This window comes from Neodiprion lecontei, chromosome 3 (assembly GCF_021901455.1).
Source record: "Neodiprion lecontei isolate iyNeoLeco1 chromosome 3, iyNeoLeco1.1, whole genome shotgun sequence".
Lineage (NCBI taxonomy): Eukaryota > Metazoa > Arthropoda > Insecta > Hymenoptera > Diprionidae > Neodiprion > Neodiprion lecontei.
Genome location: NC_060262.1, coordinates 22879940 through 22899334, shown reverse-complemented (window position 1 = coordinate 22899334; position 19395 = coordinate 22879940). Strand labels below are relative to the sequence as shown.

At 35.8% G+C, this 19395-nt stretch overlaps 1 protein-coding gene across 1 annotated transcript; it reads right to left on the bottom strand.

The window, feature by feature from the left end:
* Positions 1 to 1589: 1589 nt before the first annotated feature.
* LOC107227003 (C-type lectin 37Db) lies at positions 1590 to 18788 on the bottom strand. Its single transcript, XM_046733909.1, has 4 exons — positions 18274 to 18788; positions 5625 to 5737; positions 4713 to 4948; positions 1590 to 2756 (listed from the first exon to the last, which is right to left on the bottom strand). Exons 1-4 carry the CDS (start codon positions 18353 to 18355, stop codon positions 2639 to 2641), a joined length of 549 nt encoding a protein of 182 aa, XP_046589865.1. The 5' UTR covers positions 18356 to 18788; the 3' UTR covers positions 1590 to 2638.
* Between the last annotated feature and the right edge of the window lie 607 nt (positions 18789 to 19395).

The window sequence follows — 19395 nt, the reverse complement described above, 5'->3', positions numbered from 1 at the left end:
GAAAAACTGCCATCCCCGGAATTTTTGGAAATAATTCACTAATTCGGGGAATGGCTGTTGCGAAATTGTTAAAAATTGGCTAATGCTAATTTGCGTGCAAGACCTACTTACTCTTCGGAACAGTTGTATACGAATTTGGATTTGTAAATTAAGAAAAATATTCAGTATTGAACCCGAAACTTGGAAAGTAAATTGCAATTGCGGAACATTAGCTTCGAAAAATTATTAAAAATTGGTTATCGCTATTTATTCGTGTTTCAAGACTTACCTGGTATTTGGAAAAGTTATTTGCATACGAATTTTGTCTTGTAAATCTAGAAACGTATTCAGTACTGACTCCGAATTACGAGCGATTTTTTAGCGCTTTAGCAATTAACAATTATTAACTTAACAAGGTTTCTCAAGTAGAAAGGTTTTCAAATCGTCGAGCTTGCCTTGCGGGGGGAATCTGAACTCACTCTTTTGGGTATTAACATTCATTCTGTTCAATAAAATCAGAGTGTAATACCGGCAACAGGGAAATCAGGTTTAAGTTACGAGAGGATATCTCGTGAGTCACAGTTTAGAATGAACACATAATAGGGGGAGGGCTTAGGTAATTATATATAAAGAAAAAAAGAAAAACATTCCTTTTTTTTCTTCGCCAATCATAATGCCAGAAGATGTATTCCTATAAGTTTGTCAATATGTTTGTTCGGCATTAATTAAATGCATGTCATGGACTTGTGTAATTTGCTGTATTGCCGTAGAAGATTTTGCCGTCAGTATCGGCAATTTAGCGAAGGCTGGCGAAGTATTCACGTTATCAGCATTGTGCGCTAGTGTGGCCCAATAGAAAGAAAAACAGAGATCAAATATTTAGAGATAATATTCCGCGCACAGTGTGCGCATTGAATATTGCGATAGGAAACTGCGATTTCGTTGAGTTGCAAATTTCGATTTCCGAATTATTATTTACATAAATGTAAGCTTTGAATACTTAATCCCGATAATAATTCGAGAGCATTTTCCAGAGATTTGGATCGGACACTCTGTGCCACAATATTTTGTTTTGAAGTAAAAATATATTCAAAACCACGCAGAATTCTTGTGCCGATTTTTGAGGCTCCTGGCCGTGGCCTTGCAAATTGTTTTCGTTTGGCTTTAACATTGTGTTGCGTTGTAACTGTTGATTAAAGCGATCAGTTTCGCGTAGAAACATTGCAGTGAAATTTCGTTTTTGTCGGATTCTCTAACGATTAGAGTAGTTTCGTTGATTGACATTATAGCGTTTACGTAAACTCACTGCAGGCATCGATTTATTATACTCGCGGCTATTCATTACTTGTGCAATCAGAGGTGTCGGGGATATTCGGGAGGAAATTTCACGGGTACGTGAAGGCTTCATAAGTAAATTACAAAGTCCAAGGAGCAATTTTGTATCAAAGATCTAGAGAAATTTGCTTGATCCAGTTGCTTCGGCGAATACACATACGATTATAAATGCTGAATATTTTATATTACAAATTCTTAAACCATGATGACATCCAATATTGCGAATTTAGAATTTCAAAGCCAGCGGATTTCTCGTGGTTTTTTATATTTGCTAAAAAATGTTCGTACACGTTTCATTGTCTAGAGGGGAATCAGTGCACTGCAAAATATATTAACCTAATTCGTGATAAATCATTCCATACAATTCTGCTTTCTGTAAACGACATTCAAAATTCCAAGTGCCATACTGCACGGGACATCTTTCTACATACCGTCATTAGCCGTGATTCCTTGTCTGAATGATATTCAGTTGCACTAGGAACATGACAGTCGAAAATAATACACAAGTAGCGAAAAATAGTAGTCCAACTATTTCGTTTAATGCAAAGTAACAATTCTACAATCTCGCTGAAATAGTTTTGGAAAGGATAACTTAGGACAAAAGTATGTTGATTCCATTTATTTATTTATTTATTTATTTATTTATTTATTTTTTATTCTGACCAGATAAGTTTATTTCATGGAAAAAAACGGCGCTCTGTTCAATAAGTGGTGCAAAAGTCAATATATATTATACATGGGAACTAAATATTTATAAAATTTGACAGTTTTCAAAATATATAAACCGCTTGTAGTTTACACGCACAGTGAACTCATCGATTTCGACAAAAATTCGATTGCACGGCTTGTAACGCAATGTTATCCGTGAGTTGTCCTGTCCAACTGTACTTAGAAATTTGTAGTATTGATACATCAGTTTAAATACTTATATTTGATCTGATTCCCAGTTAATTTCTATTACTATAAGGATTATTATCATTATTATAATTGTCGTTGTTGTTTTGTTGTTGTTGTTGTTGTTGTTGTTGTTGTTGTTATTATTATTATTGCTACTTTTGCGAATACCTAACTAAAGTAAGGCGAATACACAGTCCAATTTGCTGTTTCACTGAGTGTTGATTTCAATGGATGTATTTTGAAACTCTATTTTTGGTATCAACCAGAAATTAGTTGAGGTATAACCGACGACTACACTTCTTTGAGAAGATAGCGACTATGACCACAGCCGGTATTTTGTACTCGTGATTTGAAACCCTCAAATTATTGGTGAACGTAGCGAGTTTGTTGAAATATTTCTCAGTCCACTATGCAAACTTATTTCAAATCACTGTACTTCACAGACGAAGAACGTCTCAAAGCTGCACGGGCTGTCGTTCCACTTAAGTCCCTTTCCATCTCTATTCCAAAGTTCCAGGCAATGTTCTTCCTCTCCGTTCTCGTACCTGTTTGAAAATAAGAATGAGGTGCGTTTTAAAAAAATGTAACGATGAGCAGAACATAGTTTTGGAATCATAGGAAGATTCACGATTCGGAAAATGAGGTAGAATTATTCGCAATTTGTTCTGGATATCTAGTTTTCTTAATTCTTATTATTTGTTTCTAATTTTAATCTCAAAAAAAAAAAAATAAAAAAATCTGAGTAACGCTTTGTTTACCGAAAAAATATTTCGGTGTAAATAGTGAAATCATAATCAATTGGAATTTTCTTCGTCAAACATTCACCGACCATAGACAAAAATTCTTCATCGGGGAAATTGCTAATCTTTGAAAATAAGTGTTGTTAAAACACAGCAATTCGCGGAAGCATCTAGTTAAAACTCTGAAAAATTTCGGTGACCAAACGGTTGAATGGCTGAAAGTACTGGAAGAAAATGTTCAATGAGAACTTACAGGATTTAATCGTTTAGAATCATTCTTTATCAAATCATTTCTTGTAATTTCCTAGCCCGTGAAGCAAGACACAAACTTGAGAAGAATAGCTGTAGAATGTTTAAAGGGAATAAAAAAAGTTCCAAACAGTAAATCAACAAATAGCGTGTTTAATTATTGGTGGAACTTTTAGAATCACGAGTTGGCAAAAATCTGTGAACGGCAAAACCATTCACCTACTATTTCACGGCTCGGCCTTAATATAGTCGTAAAGATTGACTATAGCATCCTCTAATTGGGAAGACAAAAAGTTCTTCAGATATTTATATTCGACCTTTCAAATAGAATGGCACAATCTGCAGCGTAATGATGTCATGCGGTGATGCATGCGTGGCTTTTGGTAATGGCAAAAATAAGTGAAACGACCACACTTTACGATGCACAAGATGTAAATTTTTCTGGCTTTCCGTGAATTTTACATGCCATTTCGATTTTGTTAATGGTCAAAATAAATGAGACGTCAACAATTAAAATTTTTGTTACTTCCAGTAAATTTCGCATTCCATCTCGAACCTTATATTCTTCTAACGTATTTTATATCACGATTTTATGGCGATTCCCAAAATGACATAACCTTTACTTATATCAGAGCTACCGCTTTTTCAGGTATCCGTACTGTTTTTCAAATTTCTTAAACTTGTCGTGTGACCATTACTTGCTTACAAATTTTGTACAAATTGTTCTGTATATACTAACTTATTCGGATACTCGAACTATGCGGGTTTGAAGTTTTTTAACTGAGTAATTTGGATATCCGAATATCCGAATAGCTCGGCTCCACGTGTAAGCCCTAATTCAAATATGACAATTTAGTAAAGCTGTTTGCCCATAGAGTCGTATAAAAGTATTGCTTACCCCTAATTGTAAGATTTGATAAAATCTCGTTGTTAGAATTGGCTGCCTTATTCCAATCAACTAATAGTTTATAGATTTAAAATTAGTGCGTTTCGTGAGTTCAAGCCGTGAATTTCAACAATGGCAGAGTTGAGTCAGATACAAAAGCAATGGTACTTGCATTTCAACGCATCATAAATTCCATAAATTAATGTTAATTGACCTGTTTGAACTTTCATCACTCGGCTAGTTATGTTCACGTGCACTTTCATGTTGCTAAATACAAGACGAGGTGATGACATTTTTCTGATCTTCCCTTCCTGTATTCGATCTAGGTAAATGTGTTTGAATTATACTCTCTAAATTTCCTTGGAGTGAAAACAACGCAACTCGCACGATGGAGTTGAATATTCACTCGATATGGAGTTTCGCAGTTTTCATTCTTGCTTAGTGATTTCTTACTCCATTGGTGTTAATTCTCACTCCAGGATATTATGAGACAACGATAAAACGAAAATTATTTTCATCGATATTAATTCCGACCCCGTTTTACTTCGAACAAAAACTTTTTCTATTATTGCATTATGAATTAAGTGACGAATGTTAAGATATCCTGAAAATGGAGGAATTTTTACCGGAAATTATTTGGCTCCCCGATGTTCCAGTTTTCGAAAGTAACCGGGCGGCCGTTCGCCATCCAGAAAAAGACTCCTTCCTCAGCCTGGTCGGTGCCGGAAGTCCAAAAGTGTTCGTGGCCCAGACCATAGTCCTTTATGTGTTTTTCCAATCGGTCATTTTCTTCCTGCGACGAGATGCTCGCGAGGTGCATTCCGTGATATCGACAGTATTGCGACGCCCTGTACCAATTTGCCTTGAAGAAAAAAAAAAAAAAAATTGAAGTTATTCGTGCTCGTTGTTCAAATAAAATCAAACAGTTCAGTTGAGTCGTTGTAGTCCAATTTCATCAGTGTTACGACAAAAGTGGCACTGTTTATAAGACCGAAGTATATCGGCTAATCCAAGAACTTTCGACCAAGTTTTTAGGTCCCAAAGTTTTTTTTCTCGTTAATAGAGCTTGATTTATAAACTATCTAAATACAGACATTTGTAGGAAATTTCACGCTCTGTAAAAGAGTAGGTACTGAGAAAAAAATTTCCTAACTCTAATTGATTAAGAGATATACGCCTATGACTCAATGTTTATATGTCAAAAAAATTGACTATTCTTTTCAAAACTAAAGTCCCAATTATTGTTCCAAACGACGTAAAAACGATGCTGTCCAAATTTCGGCTCTTAATATTAATATTTAGAGGTGCCTTATTGCGATTTTCTATTTTCCATTTAAATAATGTGGAAAAAATGTTTTTCAACTTTAGAATTTTATAACTCGTCAACACATTAGTGTACCTACTGATAAGACCAGAACGTATTTTTACAGGAAATTTAATGCTCTAGAAAAAAGGCCCGTTATCATTTTACGACAAATCCACTTTTTGAAAAGTTATTTAAGGTCCTTTGTTATATATATGTTATACATATATATTACCTTGAAGAAAATACCCAAGTAGTACCTCTTTTCTCCAAGCTTCAGAAGAGGCATGGTCCATTTGGATGCTGCCGCGCTTGCGTTGTGCTCGTCAACGCAATTCGGGCAATCATCTGGAAAATTTTAATTTTTCAAAATCATTCTACGGAGCGTATACTAGCTATCATATGATCTAAGCATACACTTGCACAAATTATGTTTTCAAATCATCTCAGTACAAAAGCTTTTGTCTGTTCGTGAAGTCGCGTTTTCATGATTTCAGTTAAGGAGACTTGTAGAAACCGTAGAAACCGTAGAAACCGTAGAAACAGTGCGTCGATTTCACCTCTTCCATCATCTAGTAATAATGGAAAAATATCTTAGATATTGACACGGTTTTTTTTTTTTATATCGAATTCGAATGGTACAGTTTTCTTTAGGTTGTTGCGAAACAGTACCTCATTGTCCGTATTTCTAAAATTTGCATTTTTTTTTTTTTTGTTTGTCAAGAAAATTATTCCTGCTTATTCTCGTGATAACAGAGACTTCAAGTTCTTAAAACACTGTTATTGCAAAAAGAAATTCGAAACGATCTGTATCAGTGGTTCTTCAACCGTCGTGGGAGCTTGACAATGTTTGTATTTGCAGATGCAAACATTTCGCAAGTGAATAACGACTTTTAATTTTTTTAGTAAGAATTTCAGTAACAATAATATTATGAAAGAACTTTGAAGAAACTCAAGCATACGGTTTTTATTTGTCGAACTATGGCGAGAATCGAAGTTCAGAGATATCGCTGGGAGAACTTCGTCAAAGTTATTCGCCAGCTGTGGCTGGAGAAACGAGATTTCAATATCGAGGTACAAAGTGATAATATGCAAATTGATTTCCGCAGAAGAAATTGGCACACACAGAGGCATCGAACTTACATGCTTCGCGCGTAGTGTAGCGTATATTGGACACATCCTACTAGAGACACGCGTATCAAGCAGGATTAGGTCCACTTCTTTCGTTACACGGCTATTCCTTGTGCCAAATTGAATTAGCATTGCTAACTTATGTAGATAAAAATTGTCGAATCGTAGCATGTCTGATACAAATATTATTAGAAACTCATCATTAACAACCTGCCGCCACACCGGTTTGTTCGGTACATAAATTCCCCTTGTTAAAATACGCGAGAGAAAGTCTGCAGAGCTACTCTGAGTCGGTATGTGACGTTGGCCGAAATAATCTTGAATAAATAAAAATACCTCGATCAGACCTTCGCATAAGATAATTGAAAAAATTGAAACTCAATAATAATTTCGTAACCTTATAGCGTGACCAATCATAATTTCATAGGTGAAGATGAAAAGGATACAACAAATTGATTCTGCAAGTTGTAATCGACTATGAATTAGTGCTACATAATAGCTGATCAATTACGAAACGGCCATGAAAATGAAAGTTCAAACAGGATCAAAAGTCTTGTGAAAACACATTGATCGGTACTGCGGACTGTTGGCTTGATTATATACCGATGCAAAAGACAAATAGTTGATACGGCAATTCTTGCCTCACTACATGTCGTTATTTCTATAGATGCGTAATTATTTTAGCTGAAAGAAATTTCTTCGCGATGATATCAGATATTTGGGAATCGATCGCAGGTTGAGAATTCGAAGGATTTAGCGAAATGATGATATGGAATTGTCTCAGAAAATAGATTTCATATGTTGAATGGCACGGCGCTAAATAAAAAAAGCGCGAGCTTTAAGGGTGTGCAATTTGTGTAGATCGCCTGGTATGATAATGTAAATTTTTTATCACATAGTAGCACCAATGCCCACTAAAATCTCACAGTGAGAGATTTTTTTGAAAATTATTAAAATTACAACAAAATTTATAGTGAGATTATGGCCGAAACACATGTATTTTAAGTGGGGAAATTCACCCTCTGACAGGGTTAGAGTTTGAGATAAAACTCGGAAAAAAATAAGAACCTGTTTTTCAATAATTTGTAACTAATTTGGGGGGGTTGACATATTCGTTCGAGCCCTAAATACGGACCACTCTAACAAACATGTTAAAAATTGTTTATCAAATACTTTCATTCGAAGCAATTAACGTTAATAAAAGTTTTATCCAAAATATCGTATCCATACTTTGAATGTCCTCATTTCATGTGGTATTTCGAATATCTACACGAATAAAAGAGAATTGTCACGGAAATTCAAAGTCTGATAATTGCTGTTTCTACGATATTACATGATGTGGTAAATTACGAAGTACCTTATAAAAGTTATTATACTTTCACCAATTATGTCTATGTGAATTGAGTGGTGTAGAGCCGACGCCGTTTTGGTTGTAATTTTACAATGAACTGATGTAACAGCAACATAAAAAGAACTTGCTGCTTCGCGACATTTTGAAATGAATTATATCCGGTTGAAGTTGCTGTTTATACTGTAATTTCAGTAATATAATAGAGTATTTTCAGTACAAACATCAGTATCATCGATATAACGTTAGCATGACTGTAATAGTTTTTGTAACTGCTTGTACAAAAAAAAAAAAATTTATGCAATACCGACGAAACTTCAGCAATATTTTTTTCCGTATGACATTTCACAGATGTGCAAGGTTTTGTTGCAAATTTTGTATAAAGAATTTTTCACACTAATAATCCCACGTTCTGGAATTGTTACGATTTTTTCATATAACTTACAATTAGCCGCGAGGTACCAGTTGTACATACTACAATCAAACTTGTCGTTTAATTTAATTTACTTCGTCTTATATAATCGAAAGCAACTTTCTTTTCAATGAAATGATTATCCTGGAAACAACTGTTGCGTGACACAATGCTCTCGGATGACATACATGAGTTAACATGACAGTTAGTAGAGGCAATTCAAGGTAATTTACCAACGAGATGTGATTTCTCACCTGAAAACTGTCTCAAAGTTTGTGAAACTGTCGAGAACCAAGAGCTACTTCTTTTATCTTTCATAGTTTTTTGAAATTCTAAGAATCTCCATCACTGGATAAGTGACCTCTGATAAAATTTACATTTGAAAAAAAGTTGGTAAGAAACCGTGACAAAAAAATTTTCCGAAAAATTTATGTCTAAAATGTCTTTTATCAGAAATTTTTGATATCTTGTTACTTTTTAAAATATTCTCCCGACGGCGGTGAGCAAATATATACGTTTTGAGATTCCTCAAACAAAGTTTTCTATTTTGCGTTCTAATTCTACGAAGAAAATATCTCCGTAACGTTTTAACGCCGAGCTCTGTAACTCTGAGATACTTGTTTCAGTTGCTCAAGAATCAAACTGGACAGAATTCTCGTAATACGATGCAGATTCGTTGACACTTTCCTTTCCTATAAAATTTCACGAAAAATAAGTCAACCGCTTGCTGTCCATTGATGATACTTTCAACCGCGTCTCATAAACCGTATAATACTGTCAACTTTACAAATGTTACGAGCCAAAAGAACTTGACCTTGTCTGCAATTCTTGATATTACACACGAGGGCACGCTAGTTGACTTTGGTGTACGAAAATGTTAAGTGTTTTTTCTTTTTTTTTTTTCTCGTGGTCGAGCACCTGAACCATTCAACGACACGTAAGACCCAGTGGAATGGCCACAAGCGCCTATTGACTCTCTCTCTCTCTCTCTCTCTTTTTCTCATTTTCTAGTACTAGAACGGATTAAATATCTGAGCGTTCATTCTTCTCCCGTGATTCTCAAGGCAGACTTGTCTCCTCGGTCACCAAGGTCTGTGTCTCTCCAGGACTCACCTTATTCGTGATTTTTATCGCGATAAGAGCCTCCGTTTCCGTGATACATATTTTTTCGATTATACCTGGATGGAAGTTGTCTCTCACTTCCGCTTGCAATCGCAAGGCCACGATCAACTTTCTCTAAAGAGCAGTTATGACGGCGCTCCCGGCATTATTTCTCTACACGATCTCTCGTAAATGCGGACAGACGCGCAAACATTTGGATGCCTGTTCTTCCGGAGCGAATTGGCAAGGTCAGATGAGCTTTGTAATCAATGAACAAGGATCGGATGGCTGCTCACTGTTTGTTACTTTTCAGAAAATTTTGAGCCCCGTGCCTTGAATCAGCCGAGTTTGACTGCCGTAATCAGTAAACGTGTATGGGGAATTTCACGCAGTTTTACCCAGCATCAGATCACAGTTACGTTTGTAGACGAGTAACGGTTACTTGGTTTTTGGGAAAATTTCAGATGTTGGTTTTTGAAGACGCGATTACATACCACTCGAGGGATTCATTGTTTGTTGAAGTTTTTGAAATTATTGAATAATTAATTGAGAATGGCAACCGTGCGATGCCAGGTGAAACCACATCCATAGATTACTAAATTCGGGGGACACCGGTTTTTGGAAAAGCAATAGTTCACACTGCTTGGCAGATAACACTCATCGTCAGATATTGATCGACAACCGACATGACGGCTCGCAATACTTATTGATTTCAGTTGGGCAATGAGGCTTTTGACGTGGTCAGTTATAAATTATTACTCATCAAAGTTTGTTCTTTTGCCTACAGATGTGTGCCTTTTATTCTAGTCAAAGATTGATGATCAATTAACGTATGCGGATCCTTGAAATGTGAGTTTTAAATAAGTATAAAGTCGAAACTCACAGAAGAGATTTCAAACTATAACCCTGAATTTTTTTCAATTTTTCGAGCAGTGAATATAACGAAATATGCATCGGACTTGAACGACTCCGGTATAATGCAGTTTGTGTTGTGGAAAACATATTATGCAGGTTTCGGGTAAAGTCGCTCTACGCCAAACTTAAGTTGTTGACGGAAGGGATGGATCCGCAATAAATGACCGATAAAACATAATTGCGGTTTTTTTGGTAACGAGAGAATTCTGACATGTTTGAAGCGATGATTGCATGCAGTGACATATTCAGTATTGTTATTAATATTCATTATATTTCAAGTACTGCATGAGCACAGCTGACTCAGCTTTCATCCGTCATATTTTGCATTCGCCAAATTTTACTGCATAATGTTGATTGATTCTTTTTTCACAACGCGATGTACTCGTCCTTTCACGGCAGTAAAGAGAGGAGGAGAAATCTTGCACGCGATCATTCCGCACGATGCATTCCGTAGTCGGTGTTTACCGAGCGAACAAAACGTCACTTGTTCTATTATTCGAGCCTACACATCACTGACGTGAAAATGCCGCGGATAGCGCAGTCATGCCGAACAAAAGTATTATTTTATAATAATAAAAATAATATAAATATAAAATAATAGCGACAGAAAATATGTTCCGGTATTTAGTGGCAATTCAATTATAGGATTTCAGTTTTCTGCAATTGTTATTGCATAGAACACAACATTTTGGTCGATATTTTTCGGATCTAAGATATCTTGGCTTTGCCAATAGCCAAAGCAAGTGAAATTGTAACTGAAAGCTTCGATGTGAGTTTAAAAATTATACCTGAACGGAGTTACGAAGTAAATTTCTTTTCCGGCATTCAATAATTCGTAATTTATGAAGCATGGCATTAATTCCTATGGAATGTGCATCAAAATTTGAAAAAAAAAAAAAAAATTGCTTGCTCCAGCAGTAAAATGGTAAAAGAAGCAACAGCAACAAGCAGACTACAATCAATATATTACCTGTAAACAGCAATTAGCGAAATTTCACATGTAATTGTGGAACGAGAAAAAGAAACTATATTCCATTGCCCGCATCGAGAGTAGTCTGGAAACCTGCGATCATGGTAATTTGTTTAAGCATAGCATCGCCTCATCTGGATTCGTTCTCCAAGCATCACGTTTCACATACGAATAAAGTGGATACTCGGGACTTTGCGAGGACTTTCTCAACCACGTGCAGCGCTTGAGGGACGCATGTTTGGGCACGTGAGTGAGAGAGGTTATAGTTTACGGCGCGTTTTTCCCCTCCAACTCAAGAGTGGCGAAGCATATCCTCAGTCAACGAAGGAAATTCCACTCTACCATTACTGCATGTCGTTGAATGTTAGCTTCTTTAAGAGTAAACCACACCTTTTTCTTTCTGCAATACGTGTATAGACGAACAAATTATTTTTGGGGCCTGAATTCTTGGAATTGATTAAATATTTGCAGTGATACCTCGTTACGAGAGACTGTCGGGGCGGTTAGAGGAATAGGTTTCTAAAAAATTCGTCGCCGAAGCGTTGCCCCACTACTGTCTGTGTCAATGATCATTACCGCAGATACCTCGGCAGATACACTGATTTCCGTTAATCATTATGGATCATGTGATTCGTGGACGACTATTTTTCGCCCGAGTCTATAACGTTGGCAATTCGGAATCCGCCCGCAGCGCCACCGCCGGCTGACCGCAAATCCATTTGAATTTTACATTGATGGGTTATGCCATGCTTGCGAAGATTGAGCCGGTTTTGTGATCGGTCGGTGGTGGCGCTGCGGGCGGATTCCGAATTGCCAACGTTATAGACTCGGGCGATGAATTGGACGTACACGAATTCACTGTCCACATGTGTATGTCAAACGTTATTTCAAGCCGAACAATATATGACGGCCAAAGCTGCTGAAGTATAATTTCTTACTCGTTTATCATTTCGTTATATTTTGCTTCGATCTGATTGATACTTGATCATTTGTTAACTACGTTTAAATTTCAAGAATTCATCAGTTTACTCATCAAGTGCATAATTGATTCTTTATAGCAAACTACTCATGTTTGCTGTTATACGGCGAAAGAAATATCATGTCGTTTTTAAAATAAATGCGGTGTCACTCCATAATCCAAATTAATTGTCTAATCGTTTTTTTTTTTTTTGTTGAATCGACAGAGCATTACTCTCGTTTATTTGATCGCCATATTTCGCAAATTCAAGAAATCCTTCCTCTGTGTGCATAGAATATGAAAATATCGGATGTAGAATATGATGTAAGAAGTCAACAGTACTTTCAGTCGAGTAAAATAAATAAGGAAGCTTTCGTCGTGTGTTTCGGAGTTAGAAAGTTCTGTTGAACCCAAATTAAAGTTTTCTTTTTAAACGTAGAAAATATTATTATACAGAACTTCCTTGAACTTGTTACGAAATGTAACATTATTAATGTCTCAAAAGCATGAAGAAAAAAGCGACAGAAACCTAAATCATGAGATATGTTATAATATTGTTGGATGTACCAATACCGTGAACCGAAGGTTTGACAATAACAATTTGAGTGAAATATTATACATTTAGTATTCGTGACTAAACAACAAAGTATATATTGAGCTCTTGCGAGTAACGTAATTTACAAAATCATACAAATCCATAAAATTATATCTCGATCCTGTAGTTGCGATATTGCACCGAAATCTGCCTACGCGTGGATTAATTAACGCGGGAAGTTTGATTTGAAATGAATTGCACTGTTCTGTTGATATCACTACAAATATTCTATGAAACGCCTCCCAAGAATCCGAATAAATGTCAAACGACATTCTAAGTTGGAACCAAGAAATAATCGTGCCGGTAAATTTAGGCCTAAATGTATCATTCAAATTCATATTCGCAGGAGATCCCGGCCATTAAATAGTATGATTATCTACAGTAACCACTTCCGAGATTCGTGGAAACCGATACGTGTTTCATTTCATTATTATAGATCTGTACTCAAAGCGCGTTGATGCCTTATTTGTTCGCAAATAAACTTTCTCGTACACTGCGCTCGTAGACAAATAAGACCTCATTATGGACAGGTGTCTCATATTCTGCTTTGACATCATTTTGGACAATATTTCCTGAGGTAAACCAGAAGTAACTTTGGAAACAATGTTGTCCTAGAAACGCTGTATTGAATCTTTTGTTTCCGTTGAAGCAGTGTTTTTTTTTTTTTTTTTTGGAAAAAAAAATAAAATAAAAACTGTGACAGGTGGTTGACTGTATTTCGTTCAATATAATGCTGAATTTTTCGACCGTGTCGTAAGTAGGAAAAATTAGCCGTTCTCGAATCACTGTCCCCATGTGTTTGTTACTGCATGTAAATGGTATCCAAGTTTTGTAAATGGCTTACGTTATGTGGCCAATAAAGTAAGCTTGGTCGAATTTTAACTGGACCATACTCTAGATCGTAACTAAGTAATTTTTTTTCTAAATGTTATCGTCGAATCACAGGTGCAGTGAGAGATGAACTATGTTGTAATAAAAAAAGTACGCTGGAATTTTCTGAGAGCTATCTAGCATAGGTGAATTAACTAAAGTTGACTCTATCGTAATAATGCCTCTCGCAATGGATTCGCTTTCCCTCAACAGCGCAGAACATACTATGGAAAACAGTTAACTTGACGAATAATTAAGTGAATACTATGCGAATACAGTCAAACGAACTATTTTTGAATTGAAAATTTCTACTTTATTTGAATCGTGAAATTTCTGACATATAGTTATTACGGCTCGCGGACATTTATAATTAGAGAAAATTTCATTTTTCTTTGTTACCTGTTAGAAAATTCTCCTGGTATTGTTGGAATTATAAAAAAATGTGGAAATACTCATTTACTCTAACTATAGTTGCCAATACTAGATTTTCTCGTTATTGCGACGTTAAATCTGTTCGTTTAGTCCGCTATATTTATCAGTTGAATAAGACCTTAACATCAATTTATTGTTTCACCAAATCAAATTATCGCAAATGTTAGCAGAAAACATAATAGAAAACACCATAATAGAAAAGAATGGTGACATATACTAGATTTTCTGGTTACAGTTACAAAACTCGCGTTCATTTTGCATCCAGAGCTGTATTTTTCGATTATAGTAAAAGATTAAAACAGTTGAGAACTGCATAATAACCACAACTAGATAACAACGTGCAAAAAAGTATTTCACGTCTAGAAATCACGATATGAGCAAAATCGTTGTACTTGTGGAAGTAAAATTTTTAAGTCTGATAAGTCTTGCTGAGACATTAATTCATTATTTGCACAATTTTGATAATTTTACGCAAATGCGTCGCTATGATACCGTGCCGCGAAAATCTGATATATAATTTTTATGTTTTTGTTTTGTATTTATAATTTCTTAGCGATGAGAATAGTAATCGGAATTTTTCAGCGTCAAAAAAGTCCAATGCGTTTCCAAAACTTGTCAGTTAATGATACTGGGAAGAACGTTTACTGCCTGAAATATTGATAACGTTAAATTTCAAGGTGAATATTTCTGCACATTGGAAATTTTACGTTGTTTTAGAATAGAGTTAATTCGTTTCCGCAAGAGGAAATTGATCTGATTGAAGTTTACTACTTATTGACATTGAAATTTTTCAAATATAAGAATATTTGTAATGGACATTTTGTAGGCAAGTAAGGAAATTTCCAATTCACTTGGATATCTCTATTTCATTCATGCACATATCCGCAGGTCTTAACTGGAGCATATCTAATAACAATTGTAACAGACTGTCTACATATCCGCGATATAAATACTGCTATTCACGAGTTATTCCATTAATGACACAATTTAATTATTAGGTATACATATTGTATATATACGTATATGTACTAGAATTTCTTTATTACGTACACTCGGGCAGTGTATGGATAGTTTATTACATAAAGTAGAATTCGTCACGAGGTTGGAAAATGCTAATAGAAAGTTCGTAAAACAATATTTCACAAATCTTTGACGAATTGGAATAAACGTTTGGGATATTTCCTCCTCTTGGATTAATATTTTTTTACCATTAATATGTGGCATTTTCTTCGTCTCATTACTTACACCTGTATAAATATTGTAAAATAACGGTGAAACTGTGACATCGTTGGAAGTGAAATTAAGTATTAACCGCACGTTGAATAAAAACATTCTTTTCAAGGTATACCACAAAAGAATGTCTAAAAAAAAATGTTCACGATGACTCAGTCATGTATACATGTTTTACATTTTCGCAATGGGTTGAACACGACATTGGTGATTATAGAAGCAAATATATCTTCTTGCATTTCGTTCGGTTCAAATGTACGTACCTGGTAAAATTAACGCGTGTCCAATAACTGAGGTGAGGTGCAAAGATTATTATAGAAAGTTCCGCGGTCGGTTCGGCGAAGGTTACCGAGGACCGGTCACCAATTTACCGGTACTTCGAAACAAATTGTAGGTCAGGGACACTCAAAATACCTAGCATGATATATTCGAGATGTAGAATATGCGATTAATTACCGATAGTTGATTTCAAGCTGGTTCTTTCGTTTTCATTTCTGGTTTTCTTTTTTTTTTTTTTTTTTTTTTTTTCATCCGAAAGTTTGGTGACCACTGACATGCCATCAAAAGCATGTAGAAAAAAAAAGATCATGATATCGGAGGATTTTTTTTCAATGAAAAACTGTCGAAAAGATGAAATTCCAACGTATTACACAATTAGGAATATACTGAAATTCTTTAAACTTGTGTAATTGGATCAGTTTAGGGATCGTGCATATAACACAAAATGTAGGTCTTTTCGTTGGTAATCACTGGTAGTTTTTTTTTTTCTTTTTTTTAAGATTTAAATGAAAACCCGATTGATATACCGCTTCACGATCTTTGGTTAACGAAGTATAAAGTGATCTGATATATTTCATGTTGAGACGAGGATGCATGAATTCTTATTATAGAAGAGCGGAGGTAAACAAACTTCACATAATCTCAATTTAAACGAAGAAGAAATTATATAAGTGAGAAATAAATTACATTAATACAAACTCATATAGTATCTCACATCAGACAAAAAAGTTCAAACCTAAACAGTATGATGAATTTTCCTCGCCAATTTTCTGGATCATTGAGAGAATCCTGGACTTGGATTATTCGTGACACTAATTTTCGGATTATGCAATGTACTTGAATCGAATGAAAGTGTTTTAGTCGTACAAGAGTTTCAATAGTAGTGTTATAAATTAAAGCAGAGTTACATTGAAAATTGTAAGAAGCGACATGCGATAAATTTTATTGTTTTTAACCGTAAATTCATCTAGTCGAAAAATCTGTGTACATTTTGGTTCAAATCAAATGGGAATGAAGATTTTCGTTTCAAGTTTGCCTATCTTTAACACCAGTAAACTTCTAAGCTTACGAAAAAAGTATGTATAATCGTGAGTTATTTTTTCAAAACGACTGTATTATAAGTTGAGGATGGCAAAAAGTTCGGTCGAACAAAACGTATTGATATCGGGATCTGAGAGTGAAACTCGAGATGACTGAATTGAATTTTATCTAGACAATCTCAACTTGAGACAAAAGAAATCGAAAACCGCAAATTCAAATAAAGAAAGTTCCGCTAATGTTGACCTACAAGACGTCACATATTATTAACTTCATTGATTTTGGTCATAGCTTTTGAACTTTAGTTGTCCAATTTTTCTTGGTTCGATGAAAAATTTTTTTTACTTTTCGGTAAAGAAATCAGCTCATCGGTTGAACTCAAACGGTGAGACCTTATCTAAGTTCCGTATACTAGGATAATGAATTCTGAACTTAATACTATTCATTGGGATCTGCCATTCATTCTTATTATTGACCCACATAACCAGTCGGCTGTTTAACGAGTGCTTGCAAATAATCAACTACAACTTTTCACTTCACCTCATCGAAAAAGAAAGTTACCCTTCAACTTAACTGATATTTAAAACGCCCTCTTGTCTACGGATTTTTAAGAACGTTCGCTTGTCGATAATCGATACTTTTTCTTAATTTTATTCGGAGATAGTCGTACATCGAGTATTTATAAAATTATTGTATTTGTAACCTACGAAAGTCTTTTTCGATCATAGAGTAAAATCGAACAGTTTTGCTAGATTCTTAACCACTTTCAGGCGATCCTTGTATTTTTAAAGAGCTCTTCGTACCTTTCGAATATAAATATTTGATAGATCCTCACTCTACGACTATCTCGTAATAAAATTGATAAATATTATCTATTGTTGACCAACCAACTTTCTTGAGAGAATGTTTTTTTTTTTCAAACTAGTGCCGAGACGAAGACAATACCAAACCTGAAATTTGCACATCGAAAGTATAAAGTAGCTCCTGCATTGAATGCGCGAGATACGATCGTGAACCTGTTATCAGGATTGAAATTTCGTTTAATTAACGCAACCTTTCTCTAAGCACAATTTAATTACGAACGCTCTGTGTTTCTAATGTTGCACATCTTACATACAAACACACATGTATATATTGTATAATACATCTTTCGTTGGTTCCATGCACCATTACCGTTGTACCTCTGAAACGTTCGAGAGTGGAATCACTGAGACGTGACTCAGTATAAGTCGCGAGAAGGAAAAGCGCGACTGTGAGTATAATTAGTAGACAAGAGTGGGGTAAAAAAAAAGAAAAAAAAAAAGAAAAAAAAAGAGCAAAAAATTGCATAGAATCTGCAAACAAGAAAGTCCCACGTCTTTATACCACTTGTAATTTCATCCCGAGGTTCCTTTACCCAGCTTCAGCTTGCGTGACACAATTATGCACCGACTCTTGGAAAAAAATTACAATCCCGCGTTTCACTACCGTAAACGACGTGTTTCTTGTACGCAACGCGATGAGTTTATTCGCAAGATCGCTGCCTGACCGCCGATTATATTCGCACAATATTTATCACTAAAAATTTTTCACATGCTCATGGATAAATACAAGTAATCAACGTACCGTCGAGTCGTCCGGCTATTGCTTCAAGTACGCCCATGAAAGCAGCAACGAAAACAATCACCGTCATACATATCCGTGCCATGATTGCCTCGTATATAATATCCTCCTAAGTTACGTGCCGATTAATTTACGTATTTATTCGTCCATTGATTTATTCACTCGTTTATCGATAATTCTTTCCGAACAAAACTCGGACACATGAGTATTAATCAAGAAAACTTTCCTTTACTCGGGTATGTCCGGTTACTTAAAAATTTCAAACAAAGACTCGCTCGCGACGCCGACTTGTACATTTACGATAAAAAGAATAAGGTAAAAAATAAAAATCGAGGATGCGGCGGAAACTTTTCACGCGCGACGCGATCCGAATCGGGGAACGTCGACTTGCGATTAACCCGTTTTACGTGGAGGAGCGTCCCGATGTTGGGCCTCGGACGGACGGCAGGAGAATGTCTTCTCTCAAGGTGTAACCTGCACCCAAGACTGTCTCTCGACCGACTAGCGATAGGTATGTACGTAACTACTTTCCGCAAGCTGAGATAATGGTACGAGTAGGATTCGCGTAGAACGATCAGAAACTAGTATCTGCGCATGGATGCCAGAGATATTTCACCAGACTTTCGCATGCTGGATGTCGACGCGATTCCCCTCGATATCTCGCACAACTACCCGACGGAGATGCCGAGAATTCTTCCATAACTCCAGAGACATCTCCTTCGGAATCGGTCACGCGCGGTCGACCTTGAACGTTTTACTCCTTCAAGGATACCGTGAAAGTACGGCTGGGCCGATATTTTTAACACGTACTCGTACGCGTGTATTTTATGTGTGTATGTTACTTGGCCGGCAGAGTGATCAGATCAGGAATAGATGAACGGATATGAAGTAATAACGCTAGTGGAACAGACGCATATTTTTCCCTTTCGCTGTGCATAATGTCTACGGTCTGGTAGCCCCTTTTCGCATTTTAAATTTTCAATCGCGTGTCTAACAACTTTACTTTACAACCTCCTTTTTACGGACTGTAACAGGAATTACATCATTCTGCAGGATACCTTTTCTTCTATACTTTTATCGGACAGCATCTCATGCTCGGAACATTTCGGTTGAAAGCCAAATTTG